Below are 27,554 nucleotides of genomic sequence, written 5' to 3' on the forward strand. Positions count from 1 at the left end.
ATTGGCTCGGAGACTCCCTCGCTCTTCTTCAAATACTGCCATGGGAAATTTTGTGTCTCTCTGAGAGAGCAGACAGGGCCTCGGTTTAACGCCTCATCCGAAAGGCAGCACCTCCAACATACAATGCTCCCTCAGTACTGCACAGAAGTGTCAGCCTGGATTATGTGCTCCTCTGAAGTGTGACTTGAACACACAGTCTTCTAACTCAGAGGTGTGAGAGCTACTACTGAGCCAAGGCTGAGACCGAAGATTTATCATGCACGAGCAAAATGTTGTTTTTGAAAACGATAATAGATCATTAAAATCGGTAGCTTATTTCATTGGCAATCTAACGCAGACTTAAGACGAGAGCAATTTTTTCCTCTTTGTGGAAAAAATTAGGGTTTTAATTAAGATTCAGTTGTAAGGAATTTTCATTGTTCAAGTTTTCTGTTTTTCCTACTTGATGCTTAATGATAAGGGTCACATGGGGAGACCAGTGTTACACTTTTGGGATTTATTTTCTCCTTTTACTTAGTTATTTTTGGCTCCTTTGCTTCAGACTGCTCTCGTAAGTAAACCCTAGCTCCTTATGTCCCAGAGAAAATACTTTCACTTGCCCAGATATCTAGGTGAATTAATGGCGTGCCCAGGGATCGAATAGAGAACTATTTCAGTTTCATCACGTGCCCTCAATGTAATCTATCAAGCCTTCGGAAAGAGACAGAATAACATTACATTTTTGACTTGCGATTTAACTGCTAAACAAATTTATTAAACCGCAAAAGAACAAGTGAATAGTAGCAGTGATGCAACATATATTTTTGCATAGGTCATTGAACTAGCTAGTCCCTCGTGTAGCAGAAAATAATAAATAATTTGCAACCGCTGTGCTAAATTGTATTCTAACTAATATTCTCGTAGTAATTCTTTTGCTTTTCTCAACATCTATGGAAGCTATCTGGCATAACTATCTCTCTTTGAAGGCTCAGGCAGACTTTCAGATTTGAACTTAGAAGGTTGATAAATCACTTTAAAAAGAAGTGACCGGAACCCAGCAGATTTAAATAACTGCCTGTTCATTTTTTTTAAGTTGCCAATCAAACACATATTTGAACAAACCCTTTTAAGCTGTTCATACTTATATTTAATGTAAATTGGTTTTTCCTTCAGGCATCAGCCACAGACAAACCAACTCAAATCTGTAACAATTGGTTAAAGTTTTGATATGACTTCTATGAGTGAAGCCAGTTTTTCATCCTTATCTACCGTGACAGAATTAAAGAAGCCAGTACCATGCTAAATCTTTTAAGAAAAGCAGCATAATTTTTCTTACAACCAGTTCTAAAAACATTGAACTTTTCTTCAGAAGGCTCGCAAGCTATAATTTGGACTTGACATCATTTGAACTTGATGACATTTTTAGCTGGGCAGTTGCAGCACGTCCTGTTGGGTGATGATAACTGAGCTTTATTTACAGAACATGGAGAGTTCTAAAGCTCCGTCCATCCTCTTGTGCCAGTTGGTTAAATTGTAGCATCAATAAGGCATTACAACAGAAATAAAAAATTGAGATGGATAGAGGGGAGCAGCCATGTGTTGTGATAAATTACGGCAGGATGAAACAAATTTATTGGAATGAGTTGGTCATTTGCAGTGGATCATGGTGACCCCTTTGCTAATGCAGTTCAAATTTGTCAGCATTTTCATTGTATTAATTGCTTTTTTTCTTTTTCCCCTGTACAAAAAATACAAAAAATACAAATATGTTTTGGTACATGCTTCCACAGAGATGGGTGATCCTTGATCCAGTTTAATCAGGTGAAGCATGTGCCATTTCCAATCTTACCTGTGGCTGTCTGAGATGTCTTAGCACATTGGCAGCAGGACTACCCCAATGATGTAAATGGTGTTGTTGTACATACTACAGAGCACATTTTGTACAATTAATGTTGTATTGTGATAGTTAGAAAAGGTTAATACTACATCTGAAACTTCTATCAAATATTTTTCCTTGGCTGGCAGAAGTTCAACTCCATCGTTTTTGTTTAGTTGAGTTGGTTTTTCTTTTTTTTTGCAGAAGTATTGCGACTCCATCCAACTGAATTCTGGAGTTGACTACAGGAAAACAGCCCTTCCTGGAGCAGGGAAGCGTTACTATCTGTAAGCTTAAAAATAGTTAAGATAGTCTATTGTATGGAAAAGTGGTAATAGTGGATGGTGATTATCCACCAGAATGCCAAAGACCCTCCCACTTATTTCTTGGCATTGATGATGAAAATTGGCAGATAATTAAGTCTTCAACTTCTGGTACTGTGAATACCTTAGAACACCAATGGAGACGATCGCAATATAGCTAACAGAGGTAAAATGTCATTTTATTTGCCCAAACTATGAAGTGAAATACAATAAAAAGAAGCATCATGGAGTATTGAAATGTGGTGCAAGGCTGAGTCCTATGAAAATTCTGGTGGATAATCAGGAAAGGGTTTAATTGGAGTGTGGGGTTCCGCTGTATTCTCTCTCATTTTTCTATCCAACACTGAAGCTGCCCACATGATTTCCACTTGTATGGTCAGCCTAGCTGGAGTGACCAAATAATAACTGTGAATCTGTAATCTTGAGTGTTTGCAGAACTGTTTCACTCTCAACAGATTCACAGCAGTTTCTATAAGTGGGCTTGTCCCCTGCCATTCATAAGCTGTACTTTTTCTGCAATCTTCCCATCACTGAATTGCATGACCCGAGCGTTCAAAATGATCCTATTTGCCTTCAGCTTGAACTTCACTGCCCAACGAATGCAGAGGTGGTGTCTGGAATGACACCAGATCTTATACTTCATGTTCCTGGGTGTCGTGAAGGTCTTTGACACAGCAGAAAAGGACTGAGCCAATTTGCCGTTCCTATACGATTAACGTAATATTGCAATTCCACGATAGCTTGACGAGTGCTGTAATTGATGATGGTAATAGATGTTTGATCAGGTAGCATCTGAGACGAAGAGGCGTGGTACTGAAGAGAATGTAGATGCATGGATAAAGAGATGGCTATGGGGCAGAAAGCAAACAGTATGGGTAAATGGATGTTTTGTTTCCCAATTGGTAGAATGCAGTGAATGGTGTACCCTGGGGATCTGTGCTGGAATCTCTCATTTTGTAATATAGTTTGGACATGGGCACAAGAAGAATGATGTTGAAGTTCTCTGATACCACTTAAGGAGCATGGCAAACTGAGGACATAGGTAAGTTCATGGAATGGGCAGATAAATGGCAATGTAGTTCAATGCAAAGGAATGTGAAGTATTAAATTTGAGAAAAAGAATAGTGAAAGGACAATTGCCTTAAATGGTACGATTCTTAAAAGCGGAGGAATGGAGAGATTTTTATGGGTTCAAGTACATAGATCGTTAAAGTTGGGAGTGCATTTGTCCATTTTAGGATTCTGGCTTTTATTACAAAGGGCCATTGAATATAAAATCAAATAAATTACATTAAATTTATACAAGACATTGACTAAGCTACAGTTGACATATTGCATGTATCCAATTATAGGAATTGACATTAGAGTCATGGAAAGAGTACATTGAAAAATCACTCGAGAAATATCAGGCGAGAGTGGTTATAGTTATGAAGAAAGGCTCAAAAATGTTTTTCCCACTGGAACACAGAAGTTAAAAGGGAAATCTAATGAAAGATTTCAACATTTTGAGAGGATAAATAGTGTAAGATTATTTCCATTGATTGGTGAACTGGTAATAAGGGGACATAGACTAAGCATTATTACTGGAAGAATGAAATGGGAGGCTGTAAGAATTTTTACAAGAGTTATCAGAAAATGGAATGGTTTACTCTTAAGATAGACACTAAATCATCTCTTAGAAAGGAATTGCATAAGTATTTGAAAAGCAAAAATGTAAATGAATGTGGGGAAAGGGCAAGAAAATGTAATTCGTATAGGTAGCTTCAGTTGAAGAGCTAGAGCTGGCGCCAACACAGGTCTAACAGCACAAATGGCTTCCTCATTTTTTGTAATTTGTATGCTGTGGTGCATTCATCAAAACAAATAGTGTGAAGCAAGCCTGCAAGTCATTTTAGGATTTCTGTTAGCAGCTATGCTTGTCTGTGCTACAACAAATTTGAACAAAGACATCTACATACAGCAGATGGTAACATTTTCAATGTCGGCAAACTAAGGGCCAAAACTAAGATAAGATAACTTGCCATTTTTGAACTTTTATTTGCTATACTCACCCATTCTGAAGAAGATCTACAACATTTTATTTATTGGTTTGCTGTGTCAACCTTGTATTATGTAGGTGTCAGGTGTGGCTCAGTGGGTAGCACTCTCGCCTCTGGAAGGATACACTTGCTATAGAGAGAGAGTGCAACGAAGGTTCCTGGGATGGGGGGATTGTCCTATGAGCAGAGATTGAGTAGACTAGGCCTATATCCTCTAGAGTTCAGAAGAATGAGAGGTGATCTCATTGAAACATACAAAATTCTTAGAGCTTGACAGGGTAGATGCAGGGAGGATATTTCCCCTGGCTGGGGAGTCTAGAGCCAGGGGTCACAGTCTCAGAATAAGGGGTCGGCCATTTACGACTGAGATGAGGAGCAATTTCTTCACTCTGGTGAATCTTTGGCATTCTTTACCCCAGAGCGCTGAGGAGGCTCAGTCATTGAGTATATTCAAGACAGAGATCGATAGAATATTAAGGGAATCAAGGGATATGGAGATAGTTCAGGAAAGTGGAGATGAGGTAGAAGATCCGCCATGATCTTATTGAATGGCGGAGCAGGCTCGAAGGGCCAAATGGCCTACTCCTGCTCCTATGTTTTATGCTTTTATGTTGACCTGGCACGTTGAGCCTAATATCATACTGAGAGCACAAAACTAAATGCCTTGGATAGTTTTAAGTACTTAGGCAGCATCCTTATTTGCAATTTGCAGTTGTACCGGGAACTGAAAAAGACAAATGCGGAATACAGCCACCTATATCATTGTGTATAGGAACCATCTGAAGCTATAGAGAACTGTAGTGTATGTAACCGTTCCACCTTTAAGAGAACTATTTTAAGGGTTGCACTACTTTATCTTGGCTGCTGTATACTGTAATACCGGTGGTGACCACACCGGTATATAAGTGCTGTGTAAGGATTTATTGGGCAGTTCCGCCCTGACCTTCGACTAGTAAAAACCTGTTAAAATTTACTCTTGTGGTCTGTGTAGTAATTCTCACTATAACACACAGACTTAACAGTGGCGACGAGTACGATCTTACCCTGCGGCAGAGATACATCCAAGGCAGCTTAACGGGCGTCGAGAAGAGGCATCCGCCCTCATCATTCTGCTGAGAAAAGACTCGGGTCTGCAGAGCAAAGGAAGAATTCTGACACGAAGCCTTCCATCAGCAACAGGCAGTGATCATCCGTTCTATCACGGTGGTGGGTAAGCCTGTGGTGTATGTGCCTTTAAGAGCAATTATGGTGTATGTGCCTTTAAGAGCCCCAGGTGTGCGTAATGCCTGTAATTGCCACTTGGGCTATATAAGCCTGTGTATTGTGTATATCCTTTAGAAACCCCCCCCCCCCCTAGACTTGCTTAGTAAATACCTATGAACCAACTCCTGTCTTCAGTGTCTTTATCTGCACACGGACACTACAGTGGCGACGAGGTGGAAACGGACTTACCTGCAATTCGGCAGCACCTCAAGGACATCGATTCCTCCAGCGTCCAGAAGACTCAAGGAAGTAAGAGAAACTGTGGTTTCACCAGCTGGCCAAGCTGGTGACAGGTACTGCGCTAATCCTTCCTGGGCGTCAGGCTGGAGCTCCAGCGGCGGGCTCTACAGCTGAGACAGGCAGCGAAATCGGAGGCAAGCAATAACGGACTGGGAGGGTGCACTCGAGAGACGGCCGGCGCAGCAAGCAGGTCAGCGTTTAGACCTCCGTCGGGAACGAGTCTCCAACAGTGAATAAACGGAAACCACAGTAAAACAGCATTGTTATCGGTAGCAGCGGCGGGAAAGCGCGGGAAGCGCCATATCGTTGCTACAGAGAGAGAAAAAAAGTGCGGGAAGTGCCATATCTTTTCTGAAATGCCTAAATCTGGTAATATTGAGGCTTTTGATGGCGAAATAGAAGATTGGACCACATACGTGGAAAGAGTAGAGGTTTATTGCACTGCAAATGGAATAACAGATGAAAAAAAAGCTTCAGTACTTCTGAACTTAATGGGCGCGAAGACATACGGGCTGTTACGAAATTTAATCACTCCAGCCAAACCAAAGGACAAGACTTTTAAAGAAATTGTTGATACCCTGCAGGAGCATTTAAACCCAACATCGCTGCTGATAGCGGAACGATTCAAGTTCTTCAAGAGAAATCAACACAAGAATGAAAGTAACGCTGATTACCTAACCGAATTAAGAAAGCTATCAAAGTACTGCCAATTCGGAGCAGGACTATCGGATTATCTTCGAGACAAATTTGTTTGCGGTCTCTTAAGTGAAGGAACACAAAAAAGACTGCTTTCTGAAAAAGATTTAACATTGGACAAAGCTTTCAGTATGGCTGTATCATACGAAGCAGCAGCAAAAGGAGCTGCAGAGATACAACAAGAGACACAGGACTTCGGCACCCATAAAATGACACAGGAGTTCGGAAGATGTTATCGCTGCGGCAGATCCACCCATAACCAGAGGGACTGCTGGTTCAAGGGCAAAGCATGCAGGCAATGTGGTAAGATGGGACACATTGCACGGGTATGCCAATCTGGACAAAATAAATCCACTGACAGAAAACAAAAAATCAATAAAGAAAAGTACAGGAAGGTACAAATGATGACGGACAATATCTCCGAAGACCAGAATAGCGATAGCGACTCCGGAAACAAGAGACTAAGCTGTCTCAAATTACATAATGTACTTGCCAAAGAGGATTACCAAACCATTTGGGTTACCCTCACAATAGCAGGGTCCCCAGTTAAAATGGAGCTAGATACAGGATCAGCTCTAACCGTAATAAATCGACGAGATTACGAGAGGCTATTTTCGCATATACCTCTAAAAGACACATCCATTATCTTAAAAACATATACGGGGCAGAAAGTCTACCCCAAAGGAAAAATAAGGGTGCCTGTGGTATACAACGGCAAAGAAATACAAAAGTTGTATTTATACATTCTACAAGATGGTGGTCCACCGTTGTTGGGACGTGAATGGATAAGGAAGATACGTTTAGACTGGCACTCCATTCAGGCACTGACGGTGACCAGTAAGGAAAAAAACAATGATGACATCATACCTGAACGATTAAAAGACATCTTGGCCAACGCCAAAGAAGTGTTTCAAGAGAAACTAGGAACCTTGAAAGGCATCACCGCCTCAATAAAAGTGGAAGATACAGCAATTCCAAAATTTTTTAAGGCAAGACCGGTGCCATACGCAATACGTCCGGCAGTCGAGGCAGAGCTGAAGAATTTGGAAAAGGCAGGCGTATTATCCAAAATAGATTGGAGCGAATGGGCAACACCCATCGTTCCAGTCATGAAAAAAACATTGCAAAATAACTCTGAGGAACAGAAAAAAATTCGCATCTGTGGGGACTTTAAGGTGACTGTAAACCCGGTCCTTCACACGGTACAGTATCCTCTTCCGAGGATAGAAGATATTTTCGCCTCACTATCCGGAGGGAAACGTTTCACAAAAATTGACTTGGCACAGGCATATCTACAGATGGAGGTTGAGGAGACCTCTAAAAAGTATCTCACAATAAACACACACAAAGGCCTGTACCAGTACAATCGACTGGTTTTTGGAATAGCATCAGCTCCAGCTATCTGGCAAAGAGCTATGGAGCAAGTCCTGCAAGGGATTCCGGGGACTCAATGCTACCTAGACGACATCCTTATAACAGGAGAAAACGACAACGAGCACCTTGCCAATTTGGAGCAGGTGCTCACTAGGCTGAAAGAACGGGGCCTACGAGCAAATCGCCCCAAGTGCGAATTTTTCCAAAATCAGATATCATATTGTGGCCACATAATTAATAAGGAAGGGTTGCATAAGTCACCTGAAAAAATTGAAGCAGTTATAAAAGCCCCAGCACCTGAAAATGTTTCACAATTAAGGTCATTCCTGGGATTAATAAATTACTATCATAAATTTTTACCGAACTTATCAACTATTCTACACCCTCTTAATGATCTTCTACAGACAGGAGTGATTTGGAAATGGAACGAAGACTGTAAACGTGCCTTCCATAAATGTAAAGACTTAATCACATCCGAGAAAATTTTGGCTCATTACAACCCATCACTACCAATCAGACTGGCGTGCGATGCATCCCCTTACGGCATAGGAGCGGTATTGTCCCATAGATTCCCTGATGGCTCGGAACGGCCGATAGCTTTTGCGTCACGCTCATTGAACTCAGCTGAACGTAACTATGCCCAGATAGACAGGGAAGCACTCAGCCTGGTATGGGGAGTGAAGAAATTCAACCATTACCTACACGGACAAAAATTTACCTTGCTGACTGACCATCAACCCCTCATCTCCATATTCAACCCTAAAAAAGGTGTCCCCATTATGACGGCACAAAGACTACAGAGGTGGTCCCTTTTTCTAGGGGCACACCAATACAACATTGAATACAAAGGGTCAAAACAGCATGGGAATGCTGACGGTTTATCACGCCTACCGTTGCCAACGATAGAAGAGGCACCTACAGTAGACCCAGTAGAGATATTCCACTCTACCATAGTGGAATGTCTACCGGTGACAAATTCTGCCATTGAAAGGGAGACAAGAAATGACCCTACTCTCTCACGGGTCTACGATTTAACAGTGAAGGGATGGCCAACACATGGCGAACCACTGTTGCCAGCATTCTCGCAAAGAAGAGAACAGCTGTCAGTGTGCCGAGGAACCTTGATGTGTGGATCCAGAGTGGTGATTCCACCCAAACTCCAGGATAAAGTGCTAAAGGAGCTTCACGAGGAGCATCTGGGTGGAGTGAAAATGAAGAACCTAGCTAGGGCGTTTGTATGATGGCCAGGTATCGATGGAGACATCGAAGACATGACCAAGAGCTGCCTAGGATGCCAGAAGGTCCAAAATGCTCCGCCACAGGCCCCTCTACATCCATGGGAGTGGCCCTCATCTCCCTGGCAAAGGGTGCACATCGACTTTGCTGGTCCATTTATGGACTTGATGTTCTTAATCGCAGTTGATGCACGCTCCAAGTGGCCGGAGGTAATAAAGATGTCCTCCACCACCACGGAAAAAACCATCACAGTATTAAGATAGGAATGGGCTGCCGGAGCAGATATGTTCTGATAATGGACCGCAATTTGTGTCCGAAGAATTCAGAAAGTTCTTAAAGAACAATGGGGTAAAGCACTACACGTCCGCCCCATACCATCCCGCCACCAATGGATTGGCTGAAAGGTTTGTCCAGACCTTCAAGAAGGCCATCAAGGCCATGGGTAATGAAGACATAAAACTTCAGCACAAGGTGGATAACTTCTTATTTGCATATAGGAATGCAACGCATATGGTTACTAACCAAACTCCCGCCATGATGTTCTACAATAGAAACCTAAGATGCCGGCTGGATTTGGTCAAGCCCAACATCCGAAGGGACGTGGAGAACCGGCAGTTTCAGGGCATGAATGAAAGGCCAACTAGGGCCTTCCAGATAGGCCAACCGGTTTTGGCCCGGGACTACCGTACCGAGAAATGGCAGCCTGGAACTATCTGCACACGATTAGGACCACTGATGTATACCGTGGACATCGGAGACAGCATAATAAGGCGCCATGCTGACCAAATCATCAAGTCATCCGAAAAGGGACAACCTGCACCACCACTCTATACATCTAACGATGAAGTAGAGATACCCATATCTACCTCCGATCCGGTGATACTGGAGCCCGATGAACCCGACACTGGCCTTCAAGCCGAATCAGCCTTGCCAGAAGAACCTACTACACCACCAGAAACTACTACACCCCCGAGGCGTTATCCGGACCGAGTCAGGAAGCCTCCTGAGAGACTAACTTATAATTAATTAATACAGCAATGTATATTATTTTGCATATAACATGTAATTAATAATTACTCAAAATATGATGTACTAGTTAGCTAGAAGGGGAGGAATTGTGGTGTATGTGCCTTTAAGAGCCCCAGGTGTGCGTAATGCCGGTAATTGCCACTTGGGCTATATAAGCCTGTGTATTGTGTATATCCTTTAGAAACCCCCCCCCCCCCCCCCCAGACTTGCTTAGTAAATACCAATGAACCAACTCCTGTCTTCAGTGTCTTTATCTACACACGGACACTACAAAGCCGATCAGCGACGAGCAGCAAGTCGGCCACGTTGGCTGTGAAGTAGGGGAGGGAAAAACAGAGGATATAAGGGCGGAGAACTCGACCATGGCCGGGGAAAAGAGCCGGACAGAAGTCGGGGCCAGAGGCGCTGAGACTGGGGCAGCGTAAGGCACGGAAGCCGCGGTGAATGCAAACGCAGCCGGTGTGAGAGACCGGGCTACAAGCGGGCTGGGAGACGCAACAGCGTCGAGAGAGAGCTCGACCGTGACCGGTGAAAAAGGCCGGGCAGCTACCGAGGCCGCGAGGCGCAGCGACCGGGTCAGCGTAAGGCGCGGGAGAATTTTTTTTTTTTTAAAACGCGGAGAACTCAGCCGCAGCCGGGGGAAAGGACCGGACTGCAAGAGGGGCTGGGAGGCACGATTTGAAAACCGCTGGGGAGGGCGAACGCAGCAATACGGCAATCGCCATTACAGCCAGCGGGGGAGAAAGGCAAGCGCGGGAAACCGCCATTTTGGAAAAAAAAATAAAAGAAAAATTTCCTTTTGTTTCTCAAGAAGATTGCGAGGATGCCTAAGCGCGGTAACATCAACGATTTCGATCCCGATGTTGAAGATTGGGCCACGTATGTAGAACGCATAGAGATATATTGTAAGGCAAATAAAATATCAAATGAAGATAAAGCACTAACCTTACTAAACTCAATGGGTGCGAAGACATACGGGCTATTGAAGCATCTTCTATCACCAGCTAAACCGGCGGATCAGACTTTCGCTAATATTGTTGCTGTCCTGAAGAATCATTTGAACCCCACACCGCTGATGTTAGCGGAACGATTTAAATTTTATGCGAGAACGCAACTGAAAGAGGAAAGCAACGCGGAGTATTTAATTGAACTGCGTAAGCTAGCGAAATACTGTCAGTTTGGGGAAAGACTGACAGAGGCACTGAGAGACAAATTCGTGTGTGGATTGTCGAAAGAAGGAACACAAAAGCGGTTGCTTGAAGAGAATGATCTTACACTTGATAAGGCTGTGACTATTGCAGCATCGCACGAAGCCGCAGCGAGAGGCACTGCGGAAATGCAGCTGAAGGCAGCGGTACTCAGCGTAGATCAAATGGCTTTGGGTACAACGAAATGTTATCGTTGTGGAAAGACAACACACGATCAGAACCAATGCTGGTTTAAAAACCAGGAATGTAGAAAATGTGGCAAGCTTGGTCACATAGCTAAAGTATGCCGGTCAGGAAAGAAGACCAGCAACAAAAAGTCACCGCAGGAAAAGTGCAGAAAGGTACACAAGGTGGCTGAGAAGAGTTCGGATGAACAGAATTCGGATTCAGACTCCAACAGCAAGGAACTGGGTAGTCTGAGAATTCACAATGTGAGTAAGGAAGCTGACCGACAAACTATCTGGGTCACACTGCAGATAGCAGGAGTCCAAGTGAAGATGGAATTGGACACCGGATCGGCGTTGACGGTCATGAATAAGCAAGATTACAAAAGGTTATTCACACATATTCCCCTACGGGATACGGAGATAGTGTTGCAGACATACACGGGGCAAAAAGTATACCCCATCGGAAAGATAAAAGTCAAGGTGATACACAAGGGCAAAGAACACCAAGGAATGGACTTATATGTACTACCTGAGGGAGGTCCACCACTTCTGGGACGGGAGTGGATCAGGAAAATAAATATGGACTGGCACTCCCTAAAAGCAATAACGGGAGATTCCGGAAAAAAAAAAGATGTCAAACCTGAACGATTGTCCAGAATATTGGATGAGGGCATATGCAGCAGTAGCAGTGACAAAGCAGAGAGTGAGAACTCGGTGAAGACAATCAGCTCAGACTCTGGAACTGATGATGGTAAGACCAGCCCATGTGCAAAAGACAAGTCTAAAATGGACTTGCAGACTAATGATGGAAAAACGAAGGAGTGCATAAATGCTTCAGAAGAGAACAAAGTATCAGAACAGAATTCCACTGAACAACAACAACATAGTTTGACAGAGAATTCTGAGTCTGTCCAGTCTACAGACATGCACATTTCTGAGGAACACCGGGCTCGAACTCAACTCAATTTCAAACTACAACAGCAATTCGAACAAATGATTCGCCGTTTTGAGCAAGAGATGAATGCAAAGAAAAAGTTCTTTGACACAGAGTGGGAGAATCTGGAAAGACAGCAGAAGCAGCTGATTGAGAAAATGGAACAGGAACACACAAACCGTCTGCGCGATGAGGCCAAACGAATCAAAGCTGAGCAAGAAAGGGAATATGTCAAATTCATCGATCAGTTGAAAGCTAAGAAGAAAGAGCACCCTTTTGTGAGCAGTGTCAGCAGTAATAAGCCACTCAGGGAATTGGTGGCAGAGGCAAAAGCTGAAGTGATGGAGGAAATAGAAGACAATAGAGAAGAAGCAGACGATGATGACTCATCTGAACCATTATCACCCCTACCAGGTCACGCAGGTGGTCCCTCCGAACTGAGCCAAATCAGTCTGGAAGTAGAAAAACTTCCCAAGGTACTCGAGCCTTTAGAAGTCAGCAATGCTGGTTCTGAAGTTACGAAAGTTCAAGCTGTTAAGTCCAGTGAAGGACTATTAGATGAGTCACCCCAGCAACAAGAACCTACTACACCACTGAAAACTACTACACCACCGAGGCGTTATCCGGACCGAGTCAGGAGGCCTCCTCAGAGACTGAATCTGTGAACTGTTTTTACATGAAGTTGTGTATATATGTTATGATGTTATGTTTAATGGGGAATATATACTGTTAAGCTAAAAAGGGAGGATTGTAGTGTATGTAACCGTTCCACCTTTAAGAGAACTATTTTAAGGGTTGCACTACTTTATCTTGGCTGCTGTATACTGTAATACCGGTGGTGACCACACCGGTATATAAGTGCTGTGTAAGGATTTATTGGGCAGTTCCGCCCTGACCTTCGACTAGTAAAAACCTGTTAAAATTTACTCTTGTGGTCTGTGTAGTAATTCTCACTATAACACACAGACTTAACAAGAACCTTTGAGTGTACCATGCACTTGTGCTCATTATTCCTTAATATAGCTGTGAACCCTGTATTTTTTGCTGTTGACATGTGAAGCAGCTGGAAAGACGACACTAAAGGCATATGTGACCTTTTAAGAAAATTCAGTGTAGGATAGAGTGATGAGTACCAAACTGCTGCAACACACCTACATTGATGGCATCAAATTCATTGTTGTACAGGCGTAGTTGTAGTGGGCCAGATACTTCCCAAAGCTGTATTCTAGTTGCATGATGACCAAGAAAAATAACAGGAGGTGGTCGGTGAAAATATTTCAGGAATAATCTTAAGTGAAGATTTAAAGAAGGCGACATTCATTCAGAAACTAGAAAATTTAACCAAAGATTGGATAGCACAGAAATCTGTGAATTCTAGCACCACATACTTCAGAACCAGAAGTGCCAACAGTAGAAGTAAAACAGTGGCAGAAAGTTGAACCAGTTGACAAGTGGACAACAGATGTGTGACACATGTACTGTTAGTGTGAATCGTACATTTGGCTGTGGAGCCACTCCTGTAAACACTGCTGACTCACTCTTTCCTACACTTGCATGTTCTGACCATGTTTCAGAGTAACTTTTTTTTGTAACCTATTTACTGACTTTTACGTAGTTTTGTGTTATGCTGTCAAATGATTTCGGAATGACTGGTACGAAACGTGGATCCAGTTTTAGTGGCTGAAACACCCTAATATATTTATTTGCTGATAAAAGTGAAATATGAAGCTGAAAGATTTGCTGAATATGGTTTGATTGAAACATAAAAATACATATATCGAGAAATGTTCATAATGGGTCAGTTACCCTTTTGTAAGCATTTTTTCTATAGGAATATAATAGTCTTTGTCATTTTGAAAAATAGTTTTATGGCTACTCGTAAAATGAATTCAATAGTTAAATGGATACTAAAAGAAGTAAGAGAAGACAAAGACTAATACATGGTCTTAGCGATTTGAAAGTGAGCTTTCTGTTGGCTAAAGCAACAGAAATCATCAGACGTGAGGCAAACTCATCTTTTAATCCTTTAAATTCTTTTTCAAAACTGATTTAAAGAGCAACTTAATGAAGATGTATTTCAAACATGCAATGAACAAGTGTTGCATAATAAAATATGAATAATGTCTATTATTCAAATGTGAAGCTCAACTCAATTCCCACAATCCAGTCGGCAGGAAAATAACACGTTGTATCTGTGAATATTCAAACACCATGAACAATTTCCTATCAGTCACTCAGTTGTTGAAATGAGCCACTTCAAACGTGGGATCAAGAGTCACCGTCTGCTTCTTTAATTACAAAGGAAATAAAGCAATTTAAAATTCATGACCGTTTACAAAAAAAAGTCTGTAATTTTGACATCTGTTTCAAAGAAAAATGGTATATAAACTACACCACTTAAATGCAAGCACCATGAAGGAAACAGTTTGCTGTATATACAAATGTTGTCTCATTATTTTCATTGAGACTAAATGCTAAACAGAAAGGAGCTATTGCTCTTAAAAGCCATGTTTCATTTTGTCAATTCCAATGCACAAATGGCAATATAACTAGTATCACTTAAGTGTGATTCTCCCATCCATTAAATAGAAGTTGCTGTAACTTTTTAAAACTTTACTATGTTTATCTGTTCATCAATGCTCTCAAATCATGAGAAATATTCTGTACACCTCACTTCTTCATAAGAACATAAGAAATAGGAACAGGAGTAGGCCATTTGGCCCCTCGAGCCTGCTCTGCCATTCAATAAGATCATGGCTGATCTGATCTTGGCCTCAACTCCACTTTCCCGCCCGCTCCCCATAACCCTTGACTCCCCTGTAGTTCAAATATCTGTCTATCTCCGCCTTGAATATATTCAATGACTCCGCCTCCACAGCTCTCTCTGGTAGAGAATTCCAAAGATTCACGACCCTCTGAGAGAAGACATTTCTCCTCATCTCCGTTTTAAATGGGCGACCTCTTATTCTGAAACTATGCCCCCAGTTCTAGATACCTCCACGAGGGGAAACATCCTATCAGCATCTACCCTGTCAAGCCCCCTCAGAATCTGATATGTTTCAATAAGATCACCTCTCATTCTTCTAAACTCCAATGAGTATAGGCTCAACCTTTCCTCATAAGACAACCCCTTCATCTCGGGAATCAACCTAGTGAACCTTCTCTGAACTGCCTCCAATGCAAGTATAACCCTCCTTAAATAAGGAAACCAAAACTGCACGCAGTACTCCAGATGTGGTCTCAATTCAATTCAATTTTTTTATTTGTCATATATGCAGCAGACGTGTGTACTGCACAATGAAATGTTGATTTTTACGAGTCCTCCCAACATTGGAATAAATACGGCATAACAATGATAAAAATACTAATAGAAAGACAGTAATAATAAATAAAACAACAGTAATAAATAATAATAAATTAATCGTTCATGAGTCTTATGGCCTGGGGGTAGAAGCTGTTTCGAAACCTGTTGGTACGAGACCGTATGCTTCAGTATCTCTTACCGGACGGGAGCAGGGCCTTGTACAGTTGTCGCAAGACTTCCTTACTTTTATATTCCATCCCCCTTGCAATAATCGCCTCCCTTCCTTCTGTGACTGTGAAAGAACTTGTATTAATATAACGCCTTTCATGAACTCAGAATGTCCCAACGTGTTTCATTGTTTATAATGTAGGGAAACTACATTATATGAGCTAAAAAATTAACTGGCCTATGGATCTGGGAATTCCTGGGATCTGCTGGCAGTCTAAAGATTAAATTGTGCTTTTTTCCCCCGTCCTTAGAAGGGCTTTGTATTTATTCTGTGAAAACACTTCAAAATATTGTAAAAACTCTAAACTAATAAATCATAAAATTAGTTGCAATGAAGGAAAACATTGTATTTAAGTATTTAAAAATGTTTACCTGGTTGTTCCTGTTGAATAGATTATAGGGTGTTCACTTTGTGTGTAAAGTTGAAGAATAATTCAAACACTACTAGGTGAATTCTATAGGCCACCAACTAGTGGGACGGATACAGAGGAGCAAATTTGCAGGGAAATTACGGAGAGGTGCAAGAACTATAGAATATTGATAATGAGGGACTTCAACTATCCTAATATAGATTGGGATAGTAATAGTATAAAGGGCAGAAAGGGGGAAGAATTTCTGAAGTGTTCAAAAGAACTTTCTTGATCAGTACGTTTCCGGCCCAATGAGGAAGGAGGCATTGCTGGAGCTGGTTCTGGGGAACGAGGTGGGTCAAGTGGAGCAAGTGTCAGTAGGGCATCATTTAGGGAACAGTGATCACAGTATCATAAGGTTTAGATTAGCTATGAAAAAGAGCAGGGAGCAATCTAGTAAAAATACTTAATTGGACTAAGGCCAATTTCAGACAGGTTGGTGGAATGAGCGGACATGTGGCAGATGAAATTTAACACAGAAAAGTGATACATTTTGGTAGGAAGAACGATGAGAGGCAATATAAACGAAAGGATACAATTCTAAAGGAGGGTGTATGAACAGAGAGACCTGGGGGTATATGTGCACAAATCGTTGAAGGTGGCAGGACAGGTTGAGAAAGCAGTTAAAAAAGCATACAGGATCCTGGGCTTCATAAATAGAGGCCTAGACTATAAAAGCAAGGAAGTTATGGTAATCCTTTATAAAACACTGCTTCAACCTCAACTGGATTGTGTCCAATTCTGGGCACTGCACTTTAGGAAGGATGTGAAGGCCTTGGGGAGGGTGCAGAAAAGATTTACAAGAATGCTTCCAGGGATGAGGGACTTCAGTTATGTGGATAGACTGGAGAAGCTGGGATTGTTCTCCTTAGCCCAGAGAAGGTTGAGAGGAGATTTGATGGAGATGTTCAAAATCATGAGGGGTCTGGACAGAGTAGAGAGAGTGAAACTGTTCCCATTGGTGGAAGGGTCGAGAACTAGAGGACACAGTTTTAAGGTAATTGGCAGAAGAACCAAAGGCGACATCAGGAAAAACTTTTTTACGCAGTGAGTGGTTAGGATCTGGAACGCACCGCCCGAGAGGGTGGTGGAGGCAGATTCAATCGTGGCTTTCAGAAGGGAATTGGATAAGTACCTGAAGGAAAAAAAATTGCAGGGCTACGGAGAAATGGTGGGGGAGTGGGACTAGCTGAAGTGAGATGGCATGGGCTGAATGGCCTCCTTTTGTGCTGTAACCATTGTATGATTATTTTACTAAACGGTCATTATAGGCGAATAACCATTTAAAATAATTTTTCTTTAATTTTACACACACAAGAAATAGGTTTGTAAAAAGATACTGTACTGAGATTTGATTTGGATAAAGTTAGCAAATAGTGAATACTTGGAAGAACCCCGGGATGTTAATAAAGCCTTGAAATCACCCCCAACTTAAGACATCTGTACTTTTTAAATTGTGTGGTTTTGGGTGAGTATATTTTTTGCTCTATATTGTTGATGGCAGTTGACATATGTCATTGCACTCTCATGAGCTCTGATCACAAGAAGCATTCCACAAGTCACACTTGTTTACTGTATGATGATTATGGTTTATTATGGTGGCAATAACAGAGACTGGCTACAAGTTATTCAGGAAAGCTGGGGAAGGGATAAAAATGAAAGGAGCTGGTATTGATCAAAGAAACTATTATAGCACTGTAAATGGATGATGTAGTTGAGAGGTCAAAGAATCTATTTGTTTAGAATTAAGGACCAATAGAGGAACTATTACGATACTTGGTGTATACTCTAGGCCTTTTGTCTCCACGGGCCTATTACCATCTCGTCTGGCTTCGAATACCTTTTATTGTCTCTTTTGTTCGATCGCAGCCTTGCCTTCGATCTATTTTCTTTTCTTTCCAGTTTTGAAGAAGGGTTTCGACCCGAAACGTCAACTCAAATTTCTCTCCACGGATGTTGCCTGACCTGAGTTTTTCCAGCATTTTCTGTTGTTATTTCGGATTTCCAGCATCTGCAGTATTTTGCTATCCCACCAAATAGTGACAAGGAGATAGAGGAGCAAATTTGCAGGCAAATTATAAAAGATGCAACAATTATAGAGTATGGATAATGGGGAACTTCAGTTATTCTAATATAGACTGGGATCGTAACAGTGTAAAGGGCAAGAGGAGGAATTCCTGAAATGTGTACAAGAGAACTTTCTTGATCAGTGTGTTTCCAGCCCAATGAGGAAGGAAACCGTGCTGGATCTAGTTCTGGGGAATGAAGTCTGGTGGAATTTGAACTCCTCTCGGGATTATTAGTCCAGGCCGACTGGATTCCTAATCCAGTAACGTAGCCACTATGCTACCATACCCACAAGTCTAGTATGTGGTACTTTATGAAATGCATTTTGAAAGTCTATATACACAACATCAACCGCACTACCCTCATCAACCATCTCTGTTACTTCATTAAAGAACTCAATCAAGTTAGTCAAACACGATTCGGTTTTAACAAATCCATGCTGACTCTCATTTATTAGCCCACACTTTTCCAAATGTCAATTAATTTTGTCCCAAATTATTGCCTCTAAAAGTTTCCCCACCACTGATGAAGCTGACTGGCCAATAATTGCCAGAATTATATCTCCTTTTTTGAACAGGGGTGTAACATTTGCAGTCTTCCAGTCCTCTGCCGCCTTGCCTATATCGAAGGAGGATTGGAAGATTGTGACCAGAGCCTCCGCAGTTTCCACCTACTTGACCTCGTGCTCAATCTACCTGTCACAGATGCATATATACATGTCAGTATTGGTAGGAGTGACCAATGCCGCGCCTCTAGCCAAGCTGTTCCAGTACAGCTATAATCGGCCAATTACCGCCCCATCGTCCTAAATGGGATAGATTCAGAACAGATCTAGCAGCTCAAAACTGGGCATCCATGAAGTGCTGTGGGCCATCAGTAGCTGTAGTGTGCACCATCTACAAGATGCACTGCAGCAACTCGGCAAGGCTTCTTGCTCCCAAACCCGTGACCTCTTCCACCTAGAAGGACAAGGGCAGCAGGCGCAGAGGAACACCACCACCTGCAAGTTCCCCTCCAAGTCACACACCATCCTGACTTGGAAATATATCTCCGTTCCTTCATCGTCACTGCGTCAAAATCCTGGAACTGCCTACCTAACAGCACTGTGGGAGTACCTTCGCCAACGTTCCCTTTAAGCTGCGCAGCGCTCCAGGGAACCCGCGCAGCCGGCTTGCCGACTTTTCAATGCAAAAGCCGCGTATGGCCCGCACAGCCTTTTAAAGGGGTCGCGCAGCAGCAAAATAAATTAGAGGGAACATTGCAGCGGTTCAAGAAGGCGGCCTTCTCCAGGGCAATTAGGATGGGCAATAAAGCCGGCCTTACCAGCGACGCCCACATCTTGCGAACGAATTTTAAGAGTAGTGTGAAACGATTTTTTATTCGGACTGGTGGGAAGTATACAGTGGTGTTCCTCAGGGGTTGGTATTAGGACCACTACTCTTTTTGATATATATTAATAACCTGGACTTTGGTATACAGGGCATAATTTTAAAGTTTGCAGATCACATGAAAATTGGAAATGTAGTAAACAACGAGGAGGGTAGTAACAAACTTCAGGAGGACATAGACAGACTGGTAAAATGGGCAGACACATGGCAGATGAAAATTAATGCAGAGAAGTGTACAATTTTAAAGGGGGTGCCGAAACAGAAAGACCTGGGGGTGTACGTACACAGATCTTTGTAGATGGGTTGTTCAAAAATCTTATGGGATCCCTGGCTTTATCAATAGAGGCAATAGAGCAATAAAAGCAAGCTAAACCTTTAAAAGACACTAGACTGGTAGCAGGGATAAGGAACTTCAGTTATGAGGAGAGACTGGAGAAGCTGGGATTCTTCTCCTTGGAGCAGCGAAGGTTATGAGGAGATTTGATCGAGGTGTTCAATATCATGAAGGGTTTTGATAGAGTAAATAAGGAGAAACTGTTTCCAGTGGCAGAAGGGTCGGTAACCAGAGGACACAGATTTAGGTAATTGGCAAAAGAACCGGAGGCGACATGAGAGAACTTTTTTTACATAGCAAGTTGTTGTGATTTGGAAAGCCTTGCCTGAAAGGGCGGTGGAAGCAAATTCAATAGTAACTTTCAAAAGGGAATTGGATAAATATTTGAAGGGAAAGAAATTTATAGGGCTATGCGGAAATAGCAGGGGAGTGGGACGAGGAGAGAGTACACAAACTAGGGTTGTATTCCTGAAATTTAGACGGTTAAGGGGTGATATGATCGACGTTTTCATGATATTAAGGGGAACTGATAGGGTAGATAGAGAGAAACTAGTTCTGCTGGTTGGGGAGTCTAGGACTAAGGGGCATTGTTGAGTCTGTATGTCCCAGTTAGGTTTAGGATCAATCACTGGACACAGACAACAAGAATAACTTTTAACAGGTCTTTACTATTCGAAGGTCAGGGCTGAACTGCCCAGCAAATCCTTGCACAACACTTATATACCGGTGTGGTCACCACCGGTATTACAGTATACAGCAGCCAAGAGAAAGTAGTACATCTCTTAAGGTAGTTCTCTTAAGGTGGAACAGGTTACATACGCCACAATCCTCCCTTTTTAGCTTAACAGTTATATCCCCATTTAACATAATATAATAACATATATATATATACAACTTCATGCAAAACAGTTCAAAGATTCAGTCTCTGAGGAGGCCTCCTGATTCGAGTTGGATAACGCCTTTCAGGGGTCTCTGATTCTCGTTGCTGGGGTGACTCATCTAGTTGGTCTCTTATGGATTGGACATCATCATCAGGTACATTCACTTCTGAGGTAGATGCTTCAGGTTCACTAACTTCTTTCACGGTTGTCTCTGCCGTAGTCATGGGTTCGACCCTTGTTCTCGATTCTACCAGTTGCTCAGCATGACGCCGTATTACATTTTCACCAATATCTACCGTGTACATCAGGGGTCCTTGTCTGGCCCGAATTGTTCCAGATTGCCATTTCTCGTTTTTATAGTCCCGGGCTAACACTGGTTGTCCTATTTCGAAACTCCGAGTGGTCTTGTTATTTATATGCTGGAACTGTTTGTTTTCAACTTCCCTCCGCACATTTGGTTTTAACAAGTCCAACCTGGACCGCAACCTCCTGTTGTAGAACATCATGGCAGGACTTTGCTTTGTCGCTGCATGAGTGGCGTTTCAATATGCCAGTAGGAATTTGTCCACCTTGTGTTGTAGTGGAATCTGATCTTCGCTCATGGCCTTTATTGCTTTTTTAAACGTTTGTACAAATCTCTCGGCCAACCCGTTTGTAGCCGGATGATATGGGGCAGAGGTATAATGTTTCACCCCATTCTTCTTCATGAATCCCTGGAATTCTTCTGACACAAACTGCGGTCCGTTGTCTGAACATATTTGTTCTGGCAATCCATTTCTCGCAAATATCGTTCTTAACACCGCGATCGTCTTTTCCGAGGTAGTGGTAGTCATCTTAATCACTTCTGGCCATTTAGAATGTGCGTCCACCGCAATTAAAAACATGGAGTCCATGAAAGGACCAGCAAAGTCAATATGTACACGTTGCCATGGGGTTGAAGGCCATTCCCATGGATGCAGCGGTGCAATCGGAGGTGCATTTTGCACTTTTTGGCACCCTGAGCAGCTTTTCGTCAGCTCCTCTATCTGTTGGTCGATACCCGGTCACCACACATAAGCCCTAGCAAGGCTTTTCATCTTGACTCCCCCCAGATGACCTTCATGCAGTTCCTTTAGAACTCTCTCTTAACTTGGGAGGAATAATCACCCTTGTTCCATACATCAATGTTCCTTGACAGACGGACAGCTGTTCTCGTCTTGCTGAGAATGCCGGTAACAGTGGATCACCATGTGCTGGCCATCCCTTCACTGTCACTTCGTAGACCCTGGACAGTGTCGGGTCGTTCCTGGTTTCTCTTTCAATACTTGCATTGGTGACTGGTAAACATTCGATGATGGTCGAGTGAAATAACTCAACAGGGTCAACCGTCGGTGCCTCCTCCTCTGTAGGTAGTGGCAGGCGCGACAGCCCATCAACATTACCATGCTGCTTTGTACCTTTGAATTCTATCTGATATTGATGTGCCCCTAGGAAAAGGGACCATCTCTGGAGTCTCTGTGCTGTCATCACCGAAACACCCTTCTTAGGGTTAAAAATGGATACCAACAGCTGGTGGTCTGTCAGAAGCGTAAACTTTTGGCCCTGCAGGTAATGATTAAACTTCTTTACTCCCCACACAAGGCTGAGAGCCTCCCTATCTATCTGAGCATAATTGCGCTCAGCGGAGGTCAATGATCTGGATGCGAACGCAACTGGCCTCTCCGTGCCATTTGGCAACTTGTGTGAGAGTACTGCCCCAATACCATATGGAGAAGCATCACAAGCCAAACGAATAGGCAGCGTTGGGTTGAAGTGAGCCAACACTTCCTCTGAGGTGATCAATGCCTTGCTTTTGCGAAAGGCCCTCTTACAGTCCTCGCTCCACTTCCATGGTACTCCCTTCTGCAAAAGAGCGTTCAGCGGGTACAGCACCGTGGATAAATTTGGCAGAAACTTATGGTAATAGTTAATCAACCCTAGAAACGACCTCATTTGGGATACATTATCCGGAGCGGGAGCCTTCACAACAGCTTCGATCTTGTCAGGAGACTTATGAAGCCCCTCCTGGTCAATGACATGACCACAGTACGAGATCTGCTTCTGAAAGAATTCACATTTCTGGCGATTAACTCGAAGACCATATTCTTTCAATCTGGTGAGCACCAGTTCCAAGTTTGCAAGGTGTTCCTCGTCGTCGTCATCATCTCCTGTAATCAGAATATCGTCCAGGTAACATTGTGTACCTGGAATTCCCTGTAATACCTGCTCCATGGCCCCCTGCCAAATTGCTGGAGCCGATGCCACTCCAAAAACCAGTCTATTATACCGGTACAAGCCTCTATGCGTGTTGATCGTGAGATACTGGCGTGACTCTTCCTCAACTTCCATCTGTAAGTACGCCTGCGCCAGGTCTATCTTGGTGAAGTGTTTCCCGCCAGACCAAAGATGTGCGAGTTAGGTTGATTGGCTATGATAAATTGACCCTTAGTGTTAGGGGGATTAAATACGTGGGGTTACGGGGATAGGGTGGGATATGTGTTGGTGTAGGGGTTACGGGGATCGGGTGGGATATGTGTCGGTGCAGGCTCGATGGGCCGAAATGGCCTCTATCTGCACTGTGGGGATTCTGTGATTCTGTGATTCTCTGTGAATGAAGCGAAGATATCCTCAATCCGTGGAAGCGGATACTGCACCGTGTGAAGCACCGGATTAACAGTGATCTTGAAATCACCACAGATGCGAACCTTCCCCGGTTCCCCCGGCTTGTTGCTCGATGAACGCTTCATGACTGGGACAATGGGCGTGGCCCACTCACTCCAGTCTACCTTAGACAGTACTCCTGAACGTTCTAGCCCTTCCAGCTCAGCTTCCACAGCAGGTCGTATTGCATAAGGTACCGGTCTGGCTTTGAAAAATTTCGGGTTTGCATGTTCTTCAATCTTGATGTTTGCGGTAATTCCTCTCAGTGTTCCCAGTCCTTGTTGAAACACCTCTTTAGCATCGTCCAATATTCTGGACAATCGTTTAGGTTTGACATCTTTTGTACCGGAATCTACCGTTAGTGCTTTTAAGGAATGCCAGTCCATATTTATTTTCCTAATCCACTCCCGTCCCAGTAGTGGTGGACCTCCCTCAGGTAGCACATAAGTCCATTCCTCGGCTTTCTTTGCCCTTGTGGACCACCTTTACCTCTATCTTCCCGATGGGGTATACTCTTTGCCCCGTGTATGTTTTCAATACAATCTCCGTATCCCGTAGGGGAATATGTGGGAATAACCTTTTGTAATCTTTCTTATTCATGACTGTCAATGCCGATCCAGTGTCCAATTCCATCTTCACTTGGACTCCTGCTATCTGAAGTGTGACCCAAATTGTTTGGAGGTCTGCTTCCTTACCAACATTGTGTACTCTTAGACTACCCAGTTCATTACTGCTGGCGTCTGAATCTGACTTCTGTTCGTTCGAACTGTTCTCTGTCACCTTGTGTACCTTTTTGTACTTTTCCTGCGGTGACTTTTTGTTGCTGGTCTTCTTTCCTGACCGGCATACTTTAGCTATGTGACCAAGCCTGCCACATTTTCTGCATTCCTGATTTTTGAACCAGCACTGGTTCTGATCGTGTGTTGTCTTTCCACAATGATAACATTTTACTGTACTCAAGACCATTTGATTGGTACAGAGTTCCGGTGACCGTAGCTGCATTTCCGCAGTGCCTCTTGCTGCGGCTTCTTGCAATGCTGCAATAGTGACAGCTTTATCAAGCGTAAGATCATTCTCTTCAAGCAGTCGCTTTTGTGTTCCTTCTTTTAACAATCCACACACAAATTTATCTCTCAGCGCATCTACTAGCCCTGTCCCAAACTGACAGTACTTCGATAGCTTACGTAGTTCAATTAAAAATTCAGCGTTGCTTTCGTCTTTCAACTGCGTTCTTCTGTAAAATTTAAATCGTTCCGCTATCATCAGCGGCATGGGGTTTAAATGATTTTTCAGGACAGTAACAATATTCGCGAAGGTCTGATCCGCCGGTTTAATTGGTGATAGAAGGTGCTTCAATAGCCCGTATGTCTTCGCCCCCATTGAGCTTAATAAGGTTAATGCTTTCTCATCATCTGGTACCTTATTTGCTTTACAATAAACTTCCATGCGTTCTACATACGTGGTCCAATCTTCGACATCACTATCAAAGGTATTAATGCTCCCATGTTTAGGCATCCTTGCAAGTTTAAAAATTATTATTATTTTTTTTAAATGGCGGCTTCCCGCGCTTGTCTTCTTCCCCCGCCTACTAAAATGGCGGCTTCCCGCGTTTGCCTTCTTCCCTCGCTGGCTGCAATGGCGATTGCCTTGCTGCTGCCGTTCTCGCCTCCCCAGCGGTTCTCACTCCCCGACGCTGCTTTGCCTTGCAGCCCGGTCCTGTACACCGGCTGCGTTTGAGTTCTCCGTGGCTCTCGAGCCTTAAGCTGCCCCAGTCGCTGCGCCTCTCGGCCTCGATTGCAGCCCAGCCCTTTCTACCGGCCGTGGTCGAGCTCTCCGCCCTTATTCCTCCGTTTTCCCTCCCCTACTCCACAGTCAAAGCGGCCGACTTTCTGCTCGTGTCGCTGATCGGCTTACCCACCACCGTGGTAGAAGGGATGAACACTGCCTGTCGCTGATGGAGGGCTTCGTGGTCAGAATTCTTTTTCTTTTTAACCCGGGTTCTCGATGCCTCCCGTGCGATGGTGCTCAGCAGGATGATGAGGGCGGATGCCTCTTCTCGACGCCCGTTTTGAGGACGAAGCTGCCTTGGATGTAAGTTTGCCGCAGGGTAAGATCGGACTCATCGCCACTGTTGAGTCTGTATGTCCCAGTTAGGTTTAGGATCAATCACTGGACACAGACAACAAGAATAACTTTTAACAGGACTTTACTATTCGAAGGTCAGGGCTGAACTGCCCAGCAAATCCTTGCACAACACTTATATACCGGTGTGGTCACCACTGGTATTACAGTATACAGCAGCCAAGAGAAAGTAGTACATCTCTTAAGGTAGTTCTCTTAAGGTGGAAAAGGTTACATACGCCACAGGCATAGTCTAAAAATTAGAGCCAGACCTTTCAGGAGTGAAGCTAGGAAACACGCAAAGAGTGGTAGAAGTTTGGAACACTCTTCTGCAAATGGCAGTTGATGCTAGATCAGTTGTTAATTTTAAATCTGAGATTGGTAGTTTTTTGTTAACCAAAGATGTTAAGGGATATGGGGCAAAGGCGGGTATATGGAGTTAGGTCACAGATCAGCCATGATCTCATTGAATGGCAGAACAGGCTCAAGATGATAAATGGACTATTGCTGTTCCTATGTTCCTAATTGGATAACTCTTTCAATGAGCCGGTACATGATAAATGGCTTCCTTCTGTGCTGTATCATTCTATGATTCTATGAAGGTGAATCAGAAGAGTAGTTGCATGGGGTGCACAGTGCCTTGTACGGAAAGAAGCTACCAGTGCAAACTAGCTCAACTACAACAACTTATATTTATATAGCGCCTTTAATATAGTAAAACGTCGCAAGGTGCTTACAGGAGTATTATAAGACAAAAATGTTTTACACCGAGCCACATAAGGAGAACTTAGGGCAGATGACCAAAAGCTTGGTCAAAGAGGTAGGTTTTAAGGAGCGTCTTAAAGGAGGAAAGAGAGGCAGAGAGGTTTAGGGAGGGAATTCCAGAGCTAAGAAATACTGGAATAAGTCTACCATCCTAAAGATCCTGGATAGTGGGATGAGCTCGCTCCTCTGAAGATCATTATCCTGGAGAGCAGCGAGCATAGCGAGAGATTTGTGCCTGATTTTGTAAACTACAAGTATTGCCCCCTCTGGTTTTTCTATATTTTGGTGGCATTTTTAGCAAAATTGGGGCTAAGTATTTGACTGCTGTTATCAAAAATGCCATTGTCAAAGTGTCAGCCTTTGCTCAGTGGTAGCACTGTCATCTCAGAGTTAGAAGATTGTGGGTTCAATCCCCACTCCAGAGACTTGAGCACATAATCCAGGCTGACACTTCACGACGCTAAACTGCCCTCTCAGGTAGACGTAAAGGATTCCATGACACTATTCGAAGAAGAACAGATGATTTCTCCCAGTGTCCTGGCCAATATTTATCCCTCAAGCAGCATAACTAAATCAGATTACCTGATCATTTATCTCATTGCTGTTTGCGGGATCTTGCTGTTTGCATTGGTATGTACTCTATTGGTTGCAGCATTTCCCTTCATTATAACAGTGACTACACTTCAAAATTACTTAATTGGCTATAAGGCGCTTTGGGATGTCCTGAAGTTGTGTAAGGTGCTATAGCAATGCAAGCCCTTTCTTTTCCTTTATTGGGGTTTCATGTGGGGATGACTATTGGAGTACATACCCATGCTACCGTTCCCGTGTTTCTTCTGCAACCCATAGCTCTGATAATCAACAGAAAATGAAAGATACAAATTGTGCTGTTCAAGGCATTGTGCCAATCCAGTTCTGTCATTTAAGGCTTCTTGTCACGTTGGTGACAGTTTTGACTAAATAAAGCCACTTCTCTATGGCAACAAACATTAGTTGACGAGAGTTTTCAAGTT

General features: G+C 43.1%; 1 protein-coding gene across 4 annotated transcripts in view; it reads left to right on the plus strand.

The window, feature by feature from the left end:
- Nucleotides 1-27,554, plus strand: part of afg1lb (AFG1 like ATPase b) — a 182,198-nt gene that overhangs the window by 81,567 nt on the left and 73,077 nt on the right. For all 4 annotated transcript variants that reach the window (XM_085997773.1, XM_085997775.1, XM_085997772.1 and 1 more), the window contains one exon: nt 2,060-2,142. In XM_085997773.1, coding sequence (XP_085853899.1) covers nt 2,060-2,142 — 83 coding nt within the window. The remainder of the gene's footprint in view (nt 1-2,059; nt 2,143-27,554) is intronic.

Source organism: Somniosus microcephalus, chromosome 9 (assembly GCF_052327205.1).
Source record: "Somniosus microcephalus isolate GS21.2 chromosome 9, FLI_Smic_1.0, whole genome shotgun sequence".
NCBI lineage: Eukaryota > Metazoa > Chordata > Chondrichthyes > Squaliformes > Somniosidae > Somniosus > Somniosus microcephalus.